Source organism: Propithecus coquereli, unplaced genomic scaffold, assembly GCF_000956105.1.
Source record: "Propithecus coquereli isolate 6110/MARCELLA unplaced genomic scaffold, Pcoq_1.0 Scaffold54, whole genome shotgun sequence".
NCBI lineage: Eukaryota > Metazoa > Chordata > Mammalia > Primates > Indriidae > Propithecus > Propithecus coquereli.
The window spans coordinates 1,039,218-1,062,967 of record NW_012151285.1 but is presented as its reverse complement, the minus strand read 5'-3'; the positions used below and the strand labels follow the sequence as shown (position 1 = coordinate 1,062,967).

Below are 23,750 nucleotides of genomic sequence, written 5' to 3'. Positions count from 1 at the left end.
TAAAAATTACATCTGCTTAGCATAAAGTTTTAAAAGATAGTAAAATGAGCTTTGAGGAGGACCTAAGACTTCAAACATTTAAAAGTGTTTCACTTGATGTTATTATGGACTTCCACAGAAATATTTTAACTTCGATAATATATCTATATAAACTGAAAACAAAAGGTTCATTCATTTATATCCTGAATATATTCTTTGAAGAAATCGAGTTCTTAAGACCAAACCATACCCATGCACAACTGCAAGAAGATGAAAGAGATGTGCTGATGAGTAAAGAAGTGATCATAATGCTTTTCTACTTACTAAAGAATTTTACTTACTGTTTCTGAAGGTTAATGCTAATAAGAGTAAAATGAAAACTGCTAAAGAGTATAAAATTTGGTTCAAATAATTCCCAGTTTATTATAAATAACTTTGTGTTAATGAAGGCTAGGGATTTTTAAGTTTTTAATGGAATGTTCTACGATTACGGTTTGCTGTAGTAGAAAATACACTGAATGGTTCTGCTGCTTATGATAATGCCTATGATACCTTGTAATTTACCTTAATCCTTGTCTACTTTCCAAGGTTACTTTTTTGAGTAACTTATGTTACTTTTTTGAGCCTTCTCCCTATGTAACAAGATTATTAGCATATAAGGGTATCATTTTGTTTTTGAAATGTAGCAATTAAAGATACAAGCACTCTTCAGAATTTAGGGAGCTCTGGTAATTTGAGATAATTATCTATGTTTTCTTTCTCAGCCTGTGGACATCTCTACAGCAATGAGTGAACGGGCACTTGCTCAGAAAAGACTCAGTGAGAACGCATTTGACCTTGAAGCCATGAGCATGTTAAACCGAGCTCAGGAAAGGGTATGTAGCAGTTTTAATGTCTAAATGAGAATTTCACTAACTAGATGGTTAAACTGTGATGTAATTATTTACCCTAATTAGCTGGCTTATTTTAAATGAAAATGATTTGAGGTCTGATGACTCAGTAAATGTTTATTGTGTACTATGTGGCAGGAACTGTTTCTTGAGCAACAAAATAGAACAAATTCCCTGCCCTCACAGAGTTTACAGTCTGGTATATAAATATAGCTAAGTGCTCACAACAACCCTATGAGATGTGTTAGGTATTACTGGTTCTCATGTTTCAGTTGAGAAAACTGAAGTAAAGAATGGTTGAGGATATCTGTGGTCACACAACTAGTAAGTGGGGGAACTGGGATTCCAGCACAAGCAGTCTGAATCCATAGTCTATGCTTTTGACAATGGACAGCGTCTTCATTTCTCTTCTACTTTTCTTTCTATGATAAATCTATATAGAAATAGTAAGTACATGTTCAAACAGGAAATACATTGATGACAGTACAGGTGTTCAGGAAAAACAATTTGAATGAATGACAGCTGATTCTTTAACTGTCAGAGAAAATGTTGGTGATTGATTCAGTCCAGTTTTTTAAAGAGCTTTTTAATGTGTTTGAGTGGGATAGTATCCTGTATTTTTTACTCTTTAAGTATATGTCATGAGTTTATTCTTGATTTTATAATATTTCAAGGGAAGTAATTAAAAATCCAGGCTATCATGACATGTATTGGAATGCATTTTTAGGAGAAAGATAAGAAGGGAGGATGGGGATCCTTTGTTATATGAGCTCTTTTGTACATTTTTCACGTTTCTGTGATATTTTGAAGAAAATATTATAGCTATGCTTTTTAATTAGCGATACATCTCAAATCTTGTTATTAATGGGATTCACTGACTGCTAACAAACTGCTTCTTAACTTTAGTGGACTGTTTAATTTTAAATGTGTATGATTTAATATGTTGTTTCAAAAGTTAAATGCTTAAGTCTGTTATTAAGCCATTTTTGTTTAGTGAATTAAATTATTACCAATGGCATTTTAATCAAATAAGTAATTTTATTTAGTTAATTGAGGTGGCTTCTTTTCTTCAGATTGATGCCTGGGCTCAGCTGAACTCTATTCCTGGCCAGTTCACAGGAAGTACAGGAGTACAGGTTCTAACACAAGAACAGTTGGCTAATACTGGTGCCCAAGCCTGGATTAAAAAGGTACACAATATATGCACATACAAAAGTGTTGAAGTACAAAGTTACAAAGTTTTTGGAAAATGTTTTATTAAAAATGCATGAAGAGGCCAGTGACTCTAACCAAAGTTCCTGAGTAAATTTGCTGTGTGTATATGCTCCAGGATGGACACTGAAGATGGACTGGATTCGTCAGACAATGACAAATGTATAAATATGGCTCAAGAGCCACTCAATTTATATCTTGAGGTTACTTTTTAAATTGTTGTTGCTGATTTTGGTGGGGTGGGGCGGTATTTTTATTTAACTCTGGTTTGACTACTAATAGGATATTAGGTGCTCTTCAGAATATTCCATAGCTCCTGTTGGACTACTAACGTAATCATTTCAAAGCAGTGATTCTCAAATTTTTCTTCATCATGGGATACTTTATTACAGGTTTGTTTTTGGTGGATCACTGCCCCCGAGAGCCCTCTACCACCCTAATTTCCCATTGGTCTATTTCTCTGTCCTTACCCCTTCATTAGTTCCTGCGCCCTCCTATAAGATACCTTGGCCCCTTTTCCTCTCTTCTTGTGACCTCCAGCCCCAGGTCAGCTGCTGGTTACAGCAAGTGGTTGGGAGGCCCTAGTATTAGCACTGCATGTGGTGATTTTGCTATGGTACTGGAAGGCTGAGGGAGGATGGCTGGAGTTGGGTGGGCCATGCTGAAGGGTGGTGAACAGGGTGGGATGGGGATTGAGATTAATCTGTGGACCACCATTTAGGCCCTGGTGGCCTCTGGTGATCCACAGGTTCAATTTGAGAACCACTAATTTCATGGGAAAAAAAAACAGATATATAAGACGTAAAATCAAGGGAGAGGACGGACACCTTGTGCTATGAAGATCCAGGTGCACCTGGTTTCAGATTCCTGCAATGAGACCTGTGAACTCCATCTACGGCTGCCTCATCATTGGGGGAGTCTTAGGTGGTTGAGAAGGGCATTCTGAAGAAATGTGGTGAAGGGACGAATCTTGTTGGATCAATGATGGGAAATTTGTTTCAGGAGCACTGGCAGCATGCATAACAGTGCTGAAACTGGGAGGCTGCGTGTTCTAATGGATTGGGAAGGTTTCTTTATCCTGTTGCACTCCTGGCTCCTTGTGTGATCATGGGCAAGTAATTCTTTGGAATTTCAGTCTCTCAAGTGTCAAGTGGAGACAAGTCCTTACTACAGCATGAGGAGTGGTAATCAATGTGATGGTTACCTAGAGAGAGTTGCTCTGGGTGCCAGTGAACAAGCTAGATTTCCAAAAAATGAGATAATTGGTTGCTTTGGACAATTTCATCTCATAACATTTATTTCAGTTTTGATAGTTTTATCTCTGTTGACTCTCTTAACAAATCAATATAAAACATACATACTCATTTTGCTTACCTTTTTTAGGGAAGTAGTTGTACTATTATGTGTACAGTGAGTTCAGATTCATTAAGAAATTACAATTTATGTAACTTGCTGGGGGGTGGTGTTGGAAAAAGTGATAATCTAGCAAAATATTGAAAGTTTGGATTAATTTTGGACTAGTATTTTATATTGCAGTTAAAATAGAATGATTTGTGTAGTCTTTAAAAAATGGCTTTCATCTATCAGTGGGAAGAATGATAAAAGTACATCTAGGCTCTGGTGGGGGGGGAGAAATAAGAAAAAAAGTACATCTAATTCTTTACTGTTTCGATTCTTTAATACTATTTAGCCTTGAAGCTGAGTACTCAGTGTTTCAGGAAGTTAAAACATGAAATGAAGTTCATGGGTGTTTAACTAGGCATATAACACACACTCATGTACATTGCTAGGTAGAAACTTCTGAATGTGCTTCCACTGCAAAATTTTAGTCTTTATCTGTATGATGATGAGCTGATCCATAACATTTGTATACTTTTAAATATCATCGTGACTTGGTAACATAAATAACTTTTACACAGTGAATCTTTTACTAATTCAACTGGCTTTCCCCTATCCCCTAAAATAACTTTTGGTATTTTCAGTCTTATAGGCAGTTCACAGATTTTAAATAAATAATTTAAAATGTTTAGTAGGACCTTTAAAAAGATTATATCCTTATATTTTATGTAAAATATACTTTGGGAAGTGAATCATTTTTATAAACTATCATAAGATACGTGTTCGTCAGACCAATTTTTAAATTATAGAAAAAGCAACACTTTCAAGAAAGCATCCAGTTGTATAGAATTACCGAAGAATATTTGATGCTGCTATAAAGAGGAACTTCTTTTTTTATGAAAATGGGCCAGAACATGTAGAAGTCAATAGGTAATTGAAAATTTAAAATGGCATCCCTGTTGAACATCACAAATACTGTCTACTCATTAAGTGTTTAGTTGTGTTTAGAAAACTTGCTCAAATGATCATTTTGGCTTTTTTCTTGCTTTAGTATAGCCTAACATCCTCTTTATGTGTTAAAAACCACATGGAATGCCAGCATTCTCTGTGTTCTTTCTTAGATTGTTGCAGGATATTTTTAGATCAAAAAAGAGAAGTCTTATCATTATTCTCGTTTGTCAGTAAAACATTTTAAATGGTTGTTGATTTAAAAGACCTTTCATTTTCTGGAATGAAATGATTTGGATATGATCTGATAAATATTGTTTATTAATATGGTCTCATTAGATTGGCTTTTTTTGTAAACAGCATACACACTGGGGTAGAGAAACAGTAGATGAAGATATTAGAGAATGGAAACAAAATTGGAAACCTGGATTATTTGGGGTTATATATTGTACTGTGCACAGTTGCCCTTTTTTTTAGGAGTATTCCCTGGAAAAGAGGGGCGGATGAACCTGGAAGTAAGTAAAAGTCATTCTAGGTGTGTAGCATCAAGGCAGTTGATATCCAAGCATCAGCTAACTTTTCTCTTTATACATCTACACTGCATGGCCTGCACCAAATAAGGAACTGAACCAGGGGTATGTTTTTACCTCCACAGCTGCCTCCTTCCATCAGAGCACCTTGTTGAACTTAATGTCTAGTCACACGTCATTGGCATGTTTTCTCCCCAGCATTTAATTATAAAGCTGGGAATCAAATGAGATTATATAGTTTTATTACTGTGTAAAAACAGGATTTTTTTATATTTAGTATTAACTTATCAATATAGGAAATTATAATGCATACTATTTCCTGAGCTACCAAAGGTTTTGACTCCCTCTGTTGATAAGTTAATGACTTTTGCTATGTATTTGCAAATGTAAACCTAAAATTTAATGGCCAAGGGGGAAATAAAGCATGATTTGGAGTTAATATTTTAAATTTTAAAAAAAGGCCTTAACGATCAACAGTGGAATTCAATATTGTTATGTGTACATGGATGCCCTTAAAGAGGCATCGAATATTTCTTAACATGAAAAAAACAGACTGTTCACCATGCTAATGGATATATAGTTGTGCATCTTAGGACATTAAGTGGTTTGCTGCTTTGATGGAAATTATGGTTCAGTGGGTTGGATACAAGAGAGATGATTGTTCACAGAATAACCTGTGAACTTTCACCCCTCTGTATGGAAACTTGTTTCAGGGCCAAATCCTTGTAGCTGTCTTCTTGCCCCGGTCAGTGCCAGCCGTACTATTCACAACACTGCTGCTACCGAGGCCTAGGTATGTAAACATTTAAGGAGTTTTTTAAAAGTCTTTTAACATCAAGCTAGGTTTTAAAGGAATTCAGATTCATTTTGGTGTACTTACAGGGCATGTTATGTGATTCTCTTCTATTTATTACTATATTTATTTTAAAGAGTTATCTTTTTGCTTTATAGGGATTTTCTAAGTAAAATATTTATACTTGCTTTATAGTAAAATGGGGAAGAAAACTTTGGATGACGACAGTATGCTTCTTCAGTGTCCAAACTATTTCTAAATGATTTCTGGGCTTTATTCATAAACTAGGTACACCTGGCACAATATTATTGACTGTTTTAACATTGCCTTCTTTTTATTTTGCAAGCTAAGAAGAGATACCAGTGAACCTAAATAGTGGACGAAAAGAGGAGTGTTCTTATTTTTTTTTTGGAGGGGGGCATGAGGGCTACTGTTTTAAAACTGCTATTTACTTGTCTTATTTGACTTCCAAGATAATATAATGTTAATGTGAAAATAATTAGAACATAGAACACTACAGTATGTGTTAAGTATAGAAACATTTACATTTAATTGCTATACCTGTAACAGATCTAGAAGCAAAATAAGATTCCTCTTTAGAAAGTAACCAGTGAGCCTGTAGTCAAGTTCTAACTGTAAAATTGGGACATTTTACCTTTCTTTTCCTTGAATAGGATCAGTTCTTAAGAGCAGCTCCGGTAACTGGAGGAATGGGAGCCGTTTTGATGAGAAAAATGGGCTGGAGAGAAGGAGAAGGATTAGGAAAAAACAAAGAAGGAAATAAGGAACCCATCCTAGTTGATTTTAAGACAGACCGAAAAGGTAACAAGTTCTCTTTTGGAATGTTTATCATACCTCCTTTAACATTTAGGGTTTCATTTTTATACATTCCTTTAATTCCTGTGATCCTGAACTAGAGTTATTTCTTGTATATGTATAGTTTTTTGTCAGAAAAAACTTTAACCCATTTTCACACACAGCAGCTTATTTTTATATAACTATGATGGAGACACTAGTTTGAGCTTTTAATAGCCAACTATTATGGAAATGTGCATATATCTAATTATATGATTACAAAAGTAACTAGATTTCATGTTTAGAAAATGAAATTTCCATTTTGTTTTCTCTTGATAGGGAGTATGCTTTTCCCACAAGTTATTTTTTGTCAGATATTTTACACATTTTCATTATTTCCTATTAAAGTACTATTTTGTCTTCATAAACATTTTTGCTTGTCCCTCTTTCTAAGCTTAATAGTTACGTTGGTTGGAGCTGGAGAATAGTAGTCTGACTGCCTGATAACAGCCATTACCTCTTATTAACTGTCTTCTGTTAGGGCACTTTGGAACTTTTAGCACTGATTGTATTTTCCTACATCTTCAGACACTTGGGGAGTGAGGGGGATCTATATAGCCTGTATGTAGTTGTCAAGTATTTAAATGTATACTTAGTTCCCATAGATAACACCCCTTGGAATAATGTTTTAGGAAATGAACTAGTTTTACACCAAATATGTATTGCAGAATTCCATGTTGGAGTTGTGCAACATGGTCTGGGTGTAAGTTCTCAAGAGAACAGCATACATTTCCCAGGAATTAATTAGCAAAGGAGTGGCTGAAAATTTTCCTATAATATATAGGTTGAGCATACTAAATCTGAAAATGTGAAATATTCCAAGATCTAAAACTTTGAGCACTGACATAAGGTAAGGCTCAGAAGAAATGTTCATTGGAGCATTCTGGATTTCAGATTTTTGGATTTGGGATGCTCAACCTGTAAGTATAATGCAGACATTGAAAATCTGAAAAAATCTAAAACACTTCTGGTCCCAAGCATTTTGGATAAGGGATAGGCAAACTATATAGAAATTGGGAAAGCATTGTTTTGAGTTAGTAATACAGTTCTCTTTGAAATAGACCTGTGGGGAGGGAGGAGGTTATATAGAGAAGTTACGTTTATATTTTGAGAACATCTCACATTTGTTAAGAAAGTGAGCATTTGCTGGGGAAAAAGGGGGTATCTATTTATCCTTTTAGACCACTGCCTTATTCACCCTTTTTTCTGGTGGCATGAAGTGCTAACCTTTTTGGGAACATACTAATAACTGAGTAGTTTTTGAGACAGTAAACCTGCAGAAATCACTTGTGATAGCCACTACTTTAAACTTGTAAAGAAACAGACATGGAGGTGTTGATAATTACATGACATTTAATTTGAATATGTAATTGTATACATATTCACATATTAAACTCTTATATTTTGTGCACATTTGCTATTTATACAATTTCTAATACTAAGGCATATGAACATAAAATATAAATTTATATATTGAAACACAGCAAGAGAAGTTAAAATTGATGTAGAAATCAAGTGTAGTAGGAAATTGATTTTATTTGAAGGCATGGATTTAGGTTCAGGCTCCTACACAAGGAGTCTCTGCTTTTCTATATTATAGTTTAGATTTATTTAGTGAACGATGGCCTTTTTTTTTTTTTTAAAGGTCTTGTTGCAGTAGGAGAAAGAGCACAAAAGAGGTCTGGGAACTTCTCTGCAGCAATGAAAGATCTGTCAGGTGAGAGCACATTTTTGAATTCCTTCTTGTTCCACCCCCACCTTGAATTCATAATTTGTTATAAAAGTTGTTGGAAATAATTTATAACAAGGTTATTTTATTTATTTTTTGGTAGGCAAGCATCCTGTGTCTGCCTTGATGGAAATCTGTAATAAGAGAAGGTGGCAACCACCAGAATTTCTCTTGGTCCATGATAGTGGCCCTGACCATCGCAAACATTTTCTCTTTAGGGTAAATATGAATTTTTGCATTAATTGTGTATATTAATTTGATAATTTAATGTTAGAGGGTGAGGGCTAAACATGATCACAGGATTAAGATTCTGTTTGTGGGCGGGGGTTCGTATGTGTGGGTGAGTGGTCGGGTTTTAAAATACCGAAGGGTGCTTTAATACGACTTGTGAGTATCTTGTTTTAAAAAACCAGAGGGAAGATGTGGGCAAAAATCTGGTGCACAATTTGTTGATATTTTCTAGTGGAATATGGGGAATCGGTTTAGTACTTTTATCAGGTGGTGTTTTATTTTTTTTCAATTTGGAGATCTGCTCTTAATTTGCAGTCCCTTTTCCCAAATGATTTACTGCTTCTGGGTTGAAATTAATTTGACTTACATAGTATGGGTTTATATTTTTGTAAATTATTTTTCTAGCATTTAGTGAAAAAATACAAAGCTAATAGATATTAAAGTTTGATGCTGTTCTTATTGTATGTTTTTCTTGAATAGGTATTGAGAAATGGAAGCCCTTACCAGCCCAATTGTATGTTTTTCTTGAATAGGTATTGATAAATGGAAGCGCTTACCAGCCCAGCTTTGCCAGCCCTAATAAGAAGCATGCTAAAGCCACAGCAGCTACTGTGGTTCTTCAAGCAATGGGCCTTGTACCAAAGGACCTCATGGCTAATGCCACTTGCTTCAGGAGTGCCTCACGTAGATAGATTGAGGTTTTATAATAATCATTTCAGATAATTTTACTCTGCATCACAATGTATCCTCTTTAATGTTGTAAATATTTGGCAATTTAAGACATTGTGTAAAAAGCAATCTGTACAAACATCTCCAGGCTTTGATTTTTGTACCATGGAAATTGTATTTAACCATACAGGGTTTTGGTATGTTTATATTGTTTACCTTAGTGATGTATTTGTTTAAGTGGCTAACATCCAAACGATTGTTTGAAGGCATCAGTAATCTTCAGTGTGGAATGTTAAATAACGCTTTTATACTGTATTTTGTACTATGATGTAACTCCCCTTCCTTATGGCTAGGCTGCTGTAACACTTGCCTGTAATCAGAGAAGGGCTGTGCACCTTGTACTATTTCACAATGGGTTCTGCTGGACAGATACTGGGCCAGTGTTATTGAGGTAATCAAGCAAGATCTGTTCCACAGGGCTAATGCCACCATCTCCCCTTAAAATTTTGTAGAGGTTATAAAAAGAAAGTGGTATGTTGTGTGATGATCAGCACTAAGTCCTGCATTCCTATTAAAGCCACTTGGGTCATAAGGGAGTCAAAAATGAAGTCTGATTAGAATTCTACTGCAGAGGCCAAGTACATTTAGTATGGCATTGAGTTGTGATATAGTTTTACTTTGATGTGCATTTTGAATTTCAGCTACACCTAGATAGACGTAAAATGATAATTAAAATGCTGTAACCAACTTATCTAATAAAATTGGCAACCAGCCACTATTTTGTTGACTATGAGAGAAACTTTAAGTTTATGTTAATTTTTAGGGTCTTATAGAATATTTCATGTGTATTACAGTGGTATTCATATGCTATGTCTCTAAACTTTATTTTCAAAAGCTTAAGGCCCAAATACAAACTTCTCTGGAATAAATGTGGTGTTTTTATTTTCTGGATTATAAAGTGAATACATACTTAAATACTATTATATCTTTACCCAATGCTTTTGATTTCTAAGTACTTTTATTTAAAAAAATTTGAGTTACACACACACACATACACACGCACACTCACCCATAAGCACATTAAATACTACTTTGCCATGACAACTAAGCAGACTTTACAACTCCTCTTAAAATTATTCTGTGTGGAATACAGAATACCCTTTTATCTGAATTAACATGCATTTAAAAAGACAAATTTAAGTATACTTGAGAATAGAGGAATTATAAATCAGTAGGAAAGATGCTAAGGTAGAAGTATCAACAGTCAGCTCAGTAGATAGTGTTTGTATTTATTTTCTATCTTTATAAACAAGAACCTGCTAGTAGTATTAGGTAAATATTAAAGTAACATAATTTTGCCCTGATGCTATTTGTCACAATGCCATGAGATAATTGCTACAGGTTTAGTCTCAATTTCCCATTTGCAAGGTAACACATTAATCCAGTTTTCTACTCAGTTTACAATTAGGTTGTAGGGATGCAGACTTCTCATTCAAGTTATTTGAGGTTTTTTTTTTTTGGAAAAAAAGTTTGGGTTATTGTCACATCTGAAAATCTTATCTGAAAATAGTAAAAGCAGAAAATGATTTAAAACCTTAATGCTACTGCTCAGTGCATGTAATAAAAAGTTAATGTTTATAAACATTTCATATTTTTAAGTATATTCCTTTCTTTAACTTCAAGAATCTTGAATTTCCTTGCTAGAAGGCTTTTTTCCTCAAAGATTCCTTTTAGGCTTACTTTGGTGTTCAGGATCTCCAATTATAAACGTAGTCTCTCATTTCCACATTCCGTAAAGATGATTTCCCCAGTGATGGTATTTGACTAAGTTGCTCCAGAGTCTTAGGGTGTAAACCACAGTTAGCAAGCTCCTTATGAACAACCTCCTGTTCAGTAAAAAGCACATTAGTCTTTGAACACTCAAGAGTTTTTAAATAATTACCATGGAGACTTTGACAAATAAATGGCTCATTCACATAACATCCTAGTAATAGAAGTTGATCCTAAGAATTTCTGCAGTGACAAAATCCCAAAATATTGATGCTGGTTACTTTTAAAACAAGTCTTGCAAACTGGTAAGTATGAGGCAATTTTCAGTCTTACTTAGTATAACTCTCTAAATAAAAACTTCAAAATTAAAGGCAAATATAGTTAAGTAAATACCCATAGTGAATCAGGTTTCCTTAAATTATAAAGCAATCAGGAACTATTAATGTTTTCGATCTGAGAGGACAATGAAAAATACTGTCTTGTGTTTGGGAAGTTCTGTAGTCACTGTTATAAGTAGAAAGGACTGAATAAAATTTATCTCACAAAAATTAGGTGTAAAAGACATTCCTTCCTCTCAGTAATTAATAACTGATAAAATTAAGTAGTAACAGTTCTATAACTCGAAACACAAAGTGACTCATAAATGACCCACTTCCTCCAGCTAATTTGAGGAAACTAGCTACAACTAAAATAGTACGTTTATAGGTGTCTACTTACCTTATGCAGTACTTTGTCTACTGGCAGGCAGATATTAAATACAGCAGTTGGCTCGTGGGGATACAGTCCTACATGGAAAGATCCGCTCTGTGAAGATTTGAGGAGCATGGTCACAGAATGCAGACAATGAGGCATGACAGGACCTGTAATCTCCAAACTAAACTGATCTTTATATCCAGAAAGAGCTTGTGTCTTCACGTTTACACTTCGTGCCTTCATGAAAATTTAAAGAAAAAGAAAATTATGATCACCATCTCTCAAGCTTTTCTCCCCTAGCTAAAAATGTGTTCAGTATTTCCATTTGGGGTTTCTTCTCTTGAATAGTTACAGAACAAAAGTATTTTCTGGCTGGGCATGGTGGCTCATGCCTGTAATCTCAGCAGTTTGGGAGGCCAAGGTGGAAAGATCGCTGAGCCTAGGAGTTCAAGAGCAGCCTGGGCAATATACTGAGACCCTGCCTCTACAAAAAATAAAAAAACTAAGATACAAAATGTTAAAGTTGTAAAAAATTTTCTTCTAAGACATCTAAACAATGTTATGTGAGTAAAAATGTTTAGTAAATAAAGTCTCCAGCACACTCTCCAACACCCTCTCTAACATATGACATTTTCAGGTTAAGTATACTCTAGAGCTGTGGTCCCCAACCCCCAGGCTGCAGATGTGTACTGGTCTATGGCCTGTTAGGAACTGGGCCACATGGCAAGAGGTGAGTGGTGGGAGAGCAAGTGAAGCTTCATCTCTATTTCACAGCCGTTCCCCATCACGCCTATCGCCGCAAAAGCTGCGCTTCCTGTCAGATCAGGAGCAGCACTAGATTCTCACAGGAGCCTGCAACCTACTGAAAACTGCACACATGAGGATCTAGGCGGAGCTGAGGTAGTGATACTAGCATTGGAGAGCAGCTGCAAATACAGATCATCATTAGCGGAGATTTGATTGCACGATAAATGTAATGTGCTTGAGTCATCCTGAAACCATCCCCACAGCCCCCATTCCATGGAAAAACTCTCCCATGAAACCCACCCCTGGTGCCAAAAAGGTTGGGGACCGCTGCTCTAGAGAATACAATTTTTTTTGTATAGCGTCTTACTTGATTTAGTAATCCACTGTCACTGCAGAATATTGGAAAAATACTTTCTTTGAAATAATTGTCTTACATCAAAGGTCTTTGTGGTTTTTTAAGGGAGGAAAGTAAAATTAAAATATGTAGCAAGTTAAATGCTAAGACTTATTTAAAAAAACAAATCAAGAATTTACCTTATGAAAAAAAGTAAAGTACTTAAAAAACTAGGCTGTAGGGACAGGTGAAGTTTTGAATATCTTTATTACCTTAAGCATTTGCATTGTGGCACCTCGGAAAGCTGTAGGGGCTAAGAGGGTTGGTGGTAGTCCTGCCTGTGGACCTGAGGTAGCAACTAAACTCTTACAGTTGATCAAAAAATTGAGCAATGTAAAAGCGTTGATTCCTTTCACCAACACAACAGACTCAGGTCTGTGATCCATTTGTACTTCATGTTTCTCTTTACGTCTGGAGGTGACAATTAAGGAAATTGCAAAAGCAAATCCTACACCAACGTGGAAGGCAGTTATCTGGATTCTGAATCATACAGGACCCCTTTTCTCCATAACAAAATAGATGCTCATGCTATCACTCTTCACTGCAGTCATAAGGCATATGTTTGAATCAAAATGTTAACCATCTGAATTTGCTAGAAAACGATACCAAATAAAAAATATTTCTTCTCTAGTCAAAAATATACCTGTGTTCCCACAAATTTAACTGAAATTGAATGTTCTCATTAAAAAAAAAAGTTTAATAGTTCATGGTTTATTGATACTTAGGGGCTTGTTACTTAATGTTATAAGGGAGAATCAGTTTTAATATAATCTGAATGGAATTTAGATTATATTCATATAAAACAGCCAGCCAATGTTAAATTCCTCACTAACTTAATCCAACAAAATTTAATTCTAGTTAATAGCAACTGAAAGGATACAGCTTGATAGAGAGTATGTCTGGTTTTTTAATTTTATCTTGCACACCCATTTCTTCCAGCCAGGAAAAACTTTCCTCTTCATCCTCATCACTGATTACTTGCTCCCTAGGAAATCGCTATAGTTAGAGTCCCCATTTCACAAAGTTGTTAACTCTACAAATCTATTTCACTGAGTCTGTAAATCACTAGACAATGTAAAAAGTTATTTTAATCACATACTCTCCATATCCCAAGCTTGCTCCAGATGCTCTCTTCTTACAGCCATTTTCTTTTACTAAAGGCAGAGAAAATTCAATACCTACACGAGAGAAAAAAATTTACCTGAGTTTTTTAAAAAAAGTATTTAACAGATGTGCCCTACTTTTAGAGTGTAAAAAATGTGAAATGTGAGTTTTTAAATTTGCTCTATAAAGGCAGTAGTTTTCAAGCTTTCTTAATAGTAGCCCACAACACACAAACCTATAAACACAGACATCTAGAAACAAAAGGTTCAGGACACAATATATACACTCATTACATACATGTGATACTCTTTCATATATTTTATTCCAATTCACTTTTTAAAAAAGTGCTGATTGGGCCCATTAAATAGATTTCATGATCCACTCATATGTTTTATTTAAGAGATCAGAGGAGGGAACACCATCAAGTTAAAGCTATGTGTTAGGAACAGCTTAAGTAATTTACAGGAAGAAAAACCCAAAATAAAGAAATACATTTCTTAAAATAGTATTGGGAATTAATTGGTAAAAGACAACCCAAATTTCAGCATTTAAGGCAAGAGTTTATTATATAGTCTAGTAAATCTAAACCTAAACTTTTACCTTCATTTTTCATAGCTTCTCTTAAACCTCGAGTTGTAGGAGATACAAGAGCTGTGATCACATCACTTCCTGCTAATCCTGCTGCTCGGAACAAGACAGTAAACTGATAGGTACAAACGTAGAAATAGGGGCAAAGTTTTGTCTTCAGTAGATTATACAGAGAAGTAAAGCTCACAGACCTATGAAGTAAAAAAAATGTTCTTTAGCAATTATTAAACATTTAACTCAGTGGTCCCCAATCTTTGTGACACCAGGGACCAGTGTCACGGAAGATAATTTTTCCACAGATGGGGAGGGGCAGGCAGACCTCAGGTGGTCATGCAAGCAATGGGGAGTGGCTGTAAATACAGATGAAGCTTCCCTCCTGCTGTGTGGTCCCCTTCTCCCTGTCCCTAAGTTTCATGGAAGGTGATTTTTCCATGCACAGTGAGGGGAGGGGGGCAGTGGCGGTGGCACTCTGTGGCCAAGTCCCTAATAGGCTGAGAGTTGGGGACCACGGATTTAATTCAATGTTTAAAATACGACTTTGTATAATTCAGTTTAATACTTACACTGGTTTAAAACAGAACAGAAATATTTCAGATACTAGTTTGAATTTTTGTGGTTATATACAACTTAGCTGTACAGGACTGAAATTGGTAATGGGGATGTGATTACTTCTCCATACTTTAACGAATAGTGTTTACTACTTAAACACTTATCATTTTTATTTTAAACAAAACTTAATTGATAACTGGTTGCTGACTTTCTCTGAGCAACTTCTGCTGATTGAGAAGGAAACAGCCACTGACAAGAAGTCACTTAAAGAATTATGTTTGTATAGATTTATGAAACTCTTATATATACTCCACGATTGGAAAAAGAGTGAATAAGAGCTTTAAAAAAAAAGTAAACAGTTTACATGTTGGTTATGAGCAGTTTCCGATAAAATTCAGAAGGACACAGATATCTTTCTGCCACTATGCATAACAACATCACAAAATATGATAAGGAGAGAATACTGCTAAGATGAAAATTCACTGTTGGATTACACAAGTTTTTTTTTTTTTTTTTTAAACTTATCTTACCAGTCACTCATTAAAATGTGTTGCAGTGTTTCATCATTTGACCAAGGGCTTGTCTTTCCAGCCATTTTCCTATCAGCTCCAATACGAGGGAACAGTGGAAGCCAAGGCAAGGCAGGGTGGAGCCAGTAGATAAGGCTCTGTTGGAAGGCACAACGGAGCTCAGTGGAGAGTCTGGGATCCTAAAATCCAGAGGTGATAGTGGGGCGGTTTTTGCCCCATGAGAAACATAGAATTTCATTAAAGGGACAATGAATATACCACACACTTAGTCTAAGAATCTTTATTGCTATCTATAGGAAAGCATTAACAACTGTTATGGGGGCTAAAATGTAGATTATTCTTATTTGGGAAATCCTTTCGGGCCAGAAATTCATCTGTTAAACCATGTGTCAGAAGGAACATTTAAACACAGATGGGAACTTCCCCCCGCCCCCACCCCGTCTCTACCAACCTTGAGAACAATGACTATCTTTTTTATTATGAGGCGTGTGTGCGCGCGCACGTTGGTATCACTATGTTTAACACCCCACCACTCCCCTTACCCCCTGCCCTGCCAAAACACTGTTTCAAAAGTAGCCAGCAAACACTAATAATGTGAATCACAAATCATCCTGATTTATTTATTGAAAAGATGTATGCAACAAGACCTCTTTTAGGTAATCTTTTTTTTTGAGTAGGTAATTCTTTTTAACCTAGTTTGAGTTGATGTGATACTTCAAACTAATTGCACTGTATTTCTCTAAAACCATTTTATAACTTACTACCTCCACTTAATTTACAAGAGACCACTATGGAGGTAGCAAGAATCAGTACGTATAAAAAACCAAAGTATGTATAAGAAAATCAGTAAAATCCATCTGTTCTTGCAATCCTACTCAATTGCTTTTCATTTATTTTCCTTGTGTTTTCTTTCACAAAAAGCTTTAGGAAAGAATGGTTTAGTTCAAACAATTCCTGCCTGCAACATTGATTAATTCTGAGGACAGGTCTCTAAATTTAATGGGCAGTTAATCACATAAAAGGCTGTATGAAAGCACTATCTTGGAAAAACAAAACTTTCCAAGTCTTTGTACCCTTAAATGTCTGAAGAAAAACTTAACGGAAAGCAGTATCTCTGATATTACACAAAGAAGAACACTTGTTACTTTAACACATAGCTGTTTTATTTCAAAATTACCTGTATACTTCGAGGCAAAGTAACTTCTGTTGCCCTACAATGCTGGACAAGCCCTTGAGCCTCTTCCTGTGCTTTCACATGCTCTGCCCAGGTAAAGGGTTGAGAAGAGGTGAAAAGGAGTCGAGTTTTAATACTCCAGTCCACAGGTAACTCAGTACTTTCTGAGGATGGAATATCAGATTTGGAGAATGATATATGGGAAATCTTTTAGAAAAAAAAAAGATACAAATTAGTAGAGTACCAAGAAAAACCTTCAACCTAAAGATTTCATTAGCTAACATACTAATATATATGAAAAATCAAAAATTATATAAACTATATAATAAATAACATTAAAAATATACTATACATATTGTGAAAAAGTCTGAAAGCAGCCACACTAAACTTTTAACAGTGGTTACCTCTTGGAAGTAGGAATTTGTTGTTGGGGGTGGTAGGAGCAGAGGGGCACATTTCACTTTTTAGTTTATACAGTTCTTTATAGTACTGCAGATGTTGCTATCAAAGTAGAAATCTTCCAAGTATTTAAAAAAGCACATTTTAGGCCTCTTAAACTCTTGAAGCAAAACTAAGTTGCTCCTTCTGCAAGTAACTTAGGTAGGGCCCTTAAAGGCCATATATATTTTTTATTTTTTTTTACCAAATGGCCATTATATAAAGGCTGTATTTAAGAAACATTTCCAGACCTCAGATATTTTCCCTCAACCTGGCTGCTGTCGTTTCAGGTCAATTTTCTACATACTACAAGGATTCTTTTAGGTAACATCACAACAAAATATCAGGGAAGGGGGAACTATCTCCAACAGACCACATGAAGGCCATTTATTTGTAAGGGAGAATGGATCTTAGGAACTCTTCCAGCCTGTTCCTATTAGGACAAACTATGCATTTATCAAACTACATATCACAACAGAAGTACTTGGAATAGAAACAAGTGTGTCTGTGTGCATATGTGTGCTCAGGGAGGGGAATGAAGTTCAGTGCTATGCCACAACTTGTGGTGGTCATTTAGGGATTTGGTTTGAAGATCTGGTAAAGGATGAAGTTCAAAAAGTAGCTCAACCTGGAGGGGTTGACTCTGAGTGATGAGCTGGAGGAGTCAATTACCCAAAGAAGAGTGTTAAAAACTGTTTGGTAGAAAGAAAAATCCACATCTACTAGGCCTCCTTTATTGCTGGTTGCCATTACAGACATCATCACCGTACCATTCCAAGTCCTCTACCTTGGCTGATGCCATTTTTTCATCCCCAGTAGAGATGATACTCTCAAGTCTCCCTGCAAAATCACTTTCCAAGCAAAATGCTTCTGAGAAGTATACATTTATAAAAATATACACTCTAATGATATTTAAAAAGTATTACCTTGGGTATTTCAGTAACAGTTGTTCTTTCAGGAAACATCTCTTCCCATAGAAAATCATTTTCTTGATTAGACTCTAAAAACTGAGGTTAAAAAAATTGTCCTTTTTAACTTAAACGATGCTGAAGTTTGCTTTCAACATGTACAGAGCCTCATCTGGCATACAGATTTTTCAGTAAATGCAAACGCAACCAAATTCATACACACCCAAATCAATCGAACAGTTTCACTTTGGTTTTGTGCGTGAACTTCAGACACAGGTCTGGCTTTGTCACTCAGGCTAGAGTGCAGTGGCAAGATTATAGCTCACCCTAACCTCATCCTCCTGGGCTCAAGCCATCCTCCCACCTCAGCTTCTCAAGTAGCTAGCACAACCACACCTGGCTAGTTTTTTTTTTTTTTTTTTTTTTTTGTAGAGACAGGGTCTTGGTATGTTGCCCTGGATGGTCTTCAATTCCTGGGCTCAAGAGATCCTCCCGCTTCCGCCTCCCAAAGTATTGGGATTACAGGTGTGAGCACGCCCGGCCTGTGTCTGAACTTTAATATCAAAATTAAAGGGAAAAAAGGCCAGTGCTTCAAACCAAAAGATCCAAAAAGTTTTGGGGAAAGGAAAATGCTAGTAAATTCTAACCCCCATGAATCAAAATTCTTCCATCGCAGAATAATCCTCAATGAGAGAAGAGAGCCCCTGAATCACGGTGGGAAAGCAGGGTCTCGTAACTTGCTCCATCAAACAGCTGCCTTCCAGAATGGGTTGTTTCAAGAATTTTTTCACCTATCTTCCGATTTATTTTTAAGCCGTCTAAAAGAGGGCTACGAGCTGGATTCCAGTGTGGGTGGCCCATTCTGGCGCCCTTCGCTTCCCCCCGAAAGGCGACGACGCGCCAGGTCAGCATACCCTGTAGCTGGGCAGCTTGCGGGACGCACTGCCCACAAATCCGACCTTTCAGAAGTGCCGCCGCTCCCAACGTGAGGCAACCCAAGGCCACGGGTGGCCGACGCTCTTCGCGCCCATTTTCTTGCCTCGAACGCGAGACCTTTCCATCCCCGACTTCACAGCTGGGTCAACCCACGAAAGACAAGATCCCCCCATTGCCAGGCGCGAACACTCACCGGGTCCGGCGCCTCCTGCTGGCCGCCAGGAGGCTCGTCGGGAGGCTCCGCGGCGACCCGCGGCCGATTGTCTAGGCGAGCGAACGGATTCCTTCGGGCCGCGGCGGGACCGCGGGAGTCGCCGCCTCTGCCCATTGCGGCCGGGAAGCGGCGGAGAAGCAGCCCAGCCGTCAGGGAGCCGCGGCGAAGGGCCGGCTGGGGCAGCTCATGAAGCGGGGAGACTGCGGCCCCGCGGTTCCGGGCTCTTTTCCGTCGGAGCCGCAATATCTCGGGCGGCTTTTTGAAACTGGGAGAGTAGCCGGGCACGGACAGGGCCATAACGCGCGGCGGCTGAGGCCCGCCAGCCGGCCCTCAAGCACTTCCCGCGCGGGCCGGCCCCGCCCCCGACGTGGCGCCGCGCCGAGCGCCGAGCGCCGACCGGAGGCCGCCCTGAGGCCCCGCCCCCACGTGCCGCCTGGCGGAGCATGCGCGATAGGCCGAGCGTGAGGCACCGGCCTACGCCGCTTTCGTCGGAGGCTACCACCGCTCCCTGGCCCAGTCGTGACCCCGCCCTGGCGCTGCTGCCAGGTCCTCGACCACAGTCCAGTCGCCAGGTGTGGCGAGGCTGGGGAGCATGCGGCTCCGGGTACCGGTGTGCACTACCCCGTTGGGCACCGAAATAGCTCATAGCTATTTAAGCCCGAGGCAGGGATGTGATCAGCCCAGAGTATAGCGCCGGGATGGAAAGAAAATGTCATACTTGAGCGGCGGTGATGGGCTGCTGCTTCAATAAATTTAGAGAGGGCAATGGCTATGGCTCAGTCAAGAGGTGGCCAGAGGGGGCTCGACCTCCTCCCTGAACCTCCTCAAAATGGAGAACTCAGATAAGAAATCGGCCTGCTTGCTATGCAAGCACAGCCTCCCTACAATCCCTAAAGCCTGGTCGTCCCAACCCTCCATGCAAACACGCTGCCGCTGCCACTGGCGAGTTACTATAATCCCCTTGTTTGATCCTAGGGAAATTCAGAGTGAGCGAATATTTGAAAACAAAATTTAAGTGCCTATGGGCTAGATCCTTTGAGACTTGAACATAAACTCAAATGCTTAAATTATGACAGCAAAGGCATATTAAGGAAGGAAGGTATTGAGAACGGAGCTGATACAAAATAACGTTATTTTGATAGTTTAGCAAAGGCCTGTAACAGCTTTATCAATAGAGTAGTGTGGCTTTTGCTGAAAGCAGCAGTTTTCTTCATGGACAGAATGTTATAGCAGAGGCAAAATGTATAGAAACAATAACTAAAAAGGTTTTTAGACTATCCCTTCAGATGTTATAGAATTATCTTGATCGTCTGCACAATCATTTTTCAAATACTTTTCAAATGTATCATAAAACTGAGCATCTTGTCTTACACAGCAGGAAAACATGCTTAAAACCAGAACTTGCTTTTATCTTCCTTGATTTTTCTCAACAATTTCCAAGGAAAACTCTGGCTTCAAATACAGGATGGGTTCATCCAACTGAAGTTTTGAGAAAGAAGAAAATTAAAATTGAACGACTTGCTTTTTTCTTCCTTGATTTTTCTGAACAACTTCCATGGAAACTTTCGCCTCATATAGTGGAATGGGTTCATCCAACTGAGGTCTGAGGAAGAAGGAAATTATTAGAAATGTCAGGTCTAGTTAAAGATGAGCTGGAACCCAAAGGGTGGTAGATGACCACTGCTATAGCTCAATTCCATTACTTTAAATAATTCAAATATTCATTAGTATTTCCACTGTTAAAGTGATTAAGTTTTGAAGGGACAAATACCTATTTTATCCACTCCTTCTTTTATGAGTGATAAACAGATCCAACTTAAAAAACATAGCGTTTTCCTCTTTTTAAGCTAGGGGTCATTTTACATTGCTTTGGAAGGGGTGATAAGGCAAAGCACATCACTGTGGAGCAGTATGGAATGGAGTGAGGAAAACTCACAAACTTCTTCTGTCTTTGGGAATACTGGTGTACCATCAGATACACTTTGAGAAATATTAAAGAATAGCTATTTAAAACAAATAATAACAGCTATTTAAACCAAATAATAAAATATGGAGGCAAGAGACATACTGTGCGAACTGAAACAAAAATGGAAATACCCATTTTATCTCCTTGAGAATAGAAAAATAAAGAAGAATAATGATTTGGTTACTTTAGCATACCTAAAAACACCGGTTGATAACTTCTCCATCACATCTTTTAAGATACGTAGCTGGAAGGATTGTTAAGGTGCCAATGCAAAGGAGAGAGGATTAAATATTAATAAAACTGTTCAATAAGCTGAGGATGTCAGGCAGGTTACTTTTTTCCCTGAAGTTTTACCCTCTTAGAGATTCAAAATGTTTAGTTACAGAAATTCCATAGGCTGTTGAGTTTACCTCTAAAACAGGGAAATGATTTGAGACAGCTTGTGGTACAATAGAGCCTAAACTTCTAAGGGTAAATGATAGGAGCAGCAAGCCTAGTGCCTGTCCTAAGCGATAACCACCCTTATCCCAATGGATGGTAATGGAATCGTTTTCATTTCTACACTACATACGGCATTTTTAGTTAAAAACGATTTTAGCATTTTCATCTCTTACTTTACATGTACATTTATTGACTAATCTGGTTGATAACAGGCTCAAAATTTATTTGCAGAAAAGTTAATAAATGGTGTATATGATACACAGTTGCCCTTTGGCATCCATAGGGAATTGGTTCCAGTACCCCCGAGAATATCCAAATCTATGGATACTCAAGTCCCATACAAAAAATGGTGTAGATTTTGCATATTACCTACGCACACCCTCTTTAAAGCATCTCTAGATTACTTATAATACTAATGCAATGTAAATTCTATGTAGTTATTATATTGTATTGTTTTATTTGTATTGTTTTTTATTGTTGTATTATTATTATTTCTTGCTAGAGATGGGGTCTCACTCTTTCACCCAGGCCTGAGTGCAATGGGATGATCATAGGTTACTACAGCCTCAAACTCCTGGGCTCAAGCAATCCTCCAGCGTCAGCCTCCCAAGTAGATAGGACTACAGGCTGTATTGTTATTTTTAATTGATTTTATTTCAGGATATTTTTGATCTTTGGTTGGTTGAATCTGTGGATGTGGAACCTACAGATACAGAGGCCCGACTGCATGTCACTAACAAAATCAGAAAATGATGTGAAAATTAAGAAAAAAATCTATCTTGGTGATTTAACTGAAATTATAATATTGGGATCAAAAGTCCATGTAAGTAGAATTATAATATTGGGATCAAGAGTCTAGTACTGTTGAATTATTTATGGTTTAGAATCACATAGTAGGAAGATGTCTAGGTAGCAACTAGCTCATGTATGAACTGACTGAAGGGGGTTTGTACAAGTGAGAACTAAAGTACAATTCAGGACTTCAGAAAAAGTAAATTAGAAAATGTGACCATAAATCATTTTAAAAATTAAAAAAAGGAACTAAGGAATATTATAATAATTTACTTATTCACATCTCTGCAAGTTCTCTTTCTACTTCTGTTAATGAACCTGCCATCTGTGTGTGTGTGTCTATGTGTGAGAGAAAATATAGCATATGTTTCCGATTTTGGAAAATTTAATATTAGTTGATAAACACGTTATGTTTCAACCTGGTCCAGGAATTTGTCAAATAGGTTAAAATCACCTTCTCATGGAGAGAGGGGGTTTGAGATAATTAAGGTACACAACACACACAAAGCAGTTAGTTTAGCTTCTAACATGTTAAGATTCAAAACATGTTAACTAATGTTACTTCTAATAGCTATATGGTGTTCTTTATTTTAGGAACTCATTATTCTTGATGATTACAATGTTATTGGACATATAAGTTTTTAAAAATGAAATTAAAAATTCTTTTTGAAAGTTAAAAGTATATTTTCCAAATTTAATAGGAAAATATTTAATCAGAAATAGTTTAAACTCATACATTTACTACATGAAGGGGTTTTGAAATCTCCTTTAAACACAACATATGCAGTATACTAATTACATACTACTATTTTAAAGCTTTGAATTAAGTCTGCCATTCCTCCTAGAAGGGAAGGCTGGCCTTTATACATATACATATATAACTACACATTTAACAAATGTGAATAAAGTATGATATTCAGTGGAAACAATTGTAGGGTATACAAATCTCTTTCTTCATACACACCTATACTCTATTAAGTAACGAGAACTTATTTTTTATTCAATATATTAAAATTTTTATCAAGTGTGGCTGCCTTTAAAATATTCATTTTAGAAATAAAAGAAATTCTTAAGGTAACCCTGCTCTAAAGAGGTTTGGACTTTTCTTTTTAGAATTGTTTTTACATTCTCACAGGAAAACTTTTTATTACTTTTACCAAACTGTAATGATTTGGCTTCATTTATAAGATTTATCTCTGAATGACTTCTGTTTTTAAAAATCCTGAGGTGGGGCCGGGCGCGTTGGCTCACGCCTGTAATCCTAGCTCTCTGGGAGGCCGAGGCGGGCAGATTGTTTGAGCTCAGGAGTTCGAAACCAGCCTGAGCAAGAGC

General features: G+C 37.0%; 3 protein-coding genes across 3 annotated transcripts in view; 1 reads left to right on the top strand and 2 right to left on the bottom strand.

Moving 5' to 3' along the window:
- The window catches only part of SON (SON DNA binding protein), a 33,653-nt gene extending 23,550 nt beyond the window's left edge, over window positions 1–10,103 (top strand). Inside the window, exons 8-13 of the mRNA XM_012657386.1 lie at window positions 744–854; window positions 1,943–2,059; window positions 6,365–6,512; window positions 8,191–8,262; window positions 8,378–8,493; window positions 9,039–10,103. Coding sequence (XP_012512840.1) covers window positions 744–854; window positions 1,943–2,059; window positions 6,365–6,512; window positions 8,191–8,262; window positions 8,378–8,493; window positions 9,039–9,197 — 723 coding nt within the window. The 3' untranslated portion in view covers window positions 9,198–10,103. The remainder of the gene's footprint in view (window positions 1–743; window positions 855–1,942; window positions 2,060–6,364; window positions 6,513–8,190; window positions 8,263–8,377; window positions 8,494–9,038) is intronic.
- A 346-nt stretch (window positions 10,104–10,449) lies between these two features.
- Window positions 10,450–19,582, bottom strand: DONSON (downstream neighbor of SON). Its single transcript, XM_012657388.1, has 10 exons — window positions 19,199–19,582; window positions 18,088–18,168; window positions 16,727–16,930; window positions 15,550–15,728; window positions 14,483–14,661; window positions 13,878–13,956; window positions 13,659–13,763; window positions 12,991–13,189; window positions 11,662–11,874; window positions 10,450–11,060 (listed from the first exon to the last, which is right to left on the bottom strand). Exons 1-10 carry the CDS (start codon window positions 19,514–19,516, stop codon window positions 10,923–10,925), a joined length of 1,695 nt encoding a protein of 564 aa, XP_012512842.1. The 5' UTR covers window positions 19,517–19,582; the 3' UTR covers window positions 10,450–10,922.
- Window positions 19,583–20,722: 1,140 nt separating this feature from the next.
- CRYZL1 (crystallin, zeta (quinone reductase)-like 1) overlaps window positions 20,723–23,750 on the bottom strand; it is a 45,968-nt gene continuing 42,940 nt past the window's right edge. Inside the window, exons 11-12 of the mRNA XM_012657332.1 lie at window positions 21,380–21,425; window positions 20,723–20,822 (exon numbers count right to left, since the gene is read on the bottom strand). Of these exons, the coding sequence (XP_012512786.1) occupies window positions 20,723–20,822; window positions 21,380–21,425 (146 nt within the window). The remainder of the gene's footprint in view (window positions 20,823–21,379; window positions 21,426–23,750) is intronic.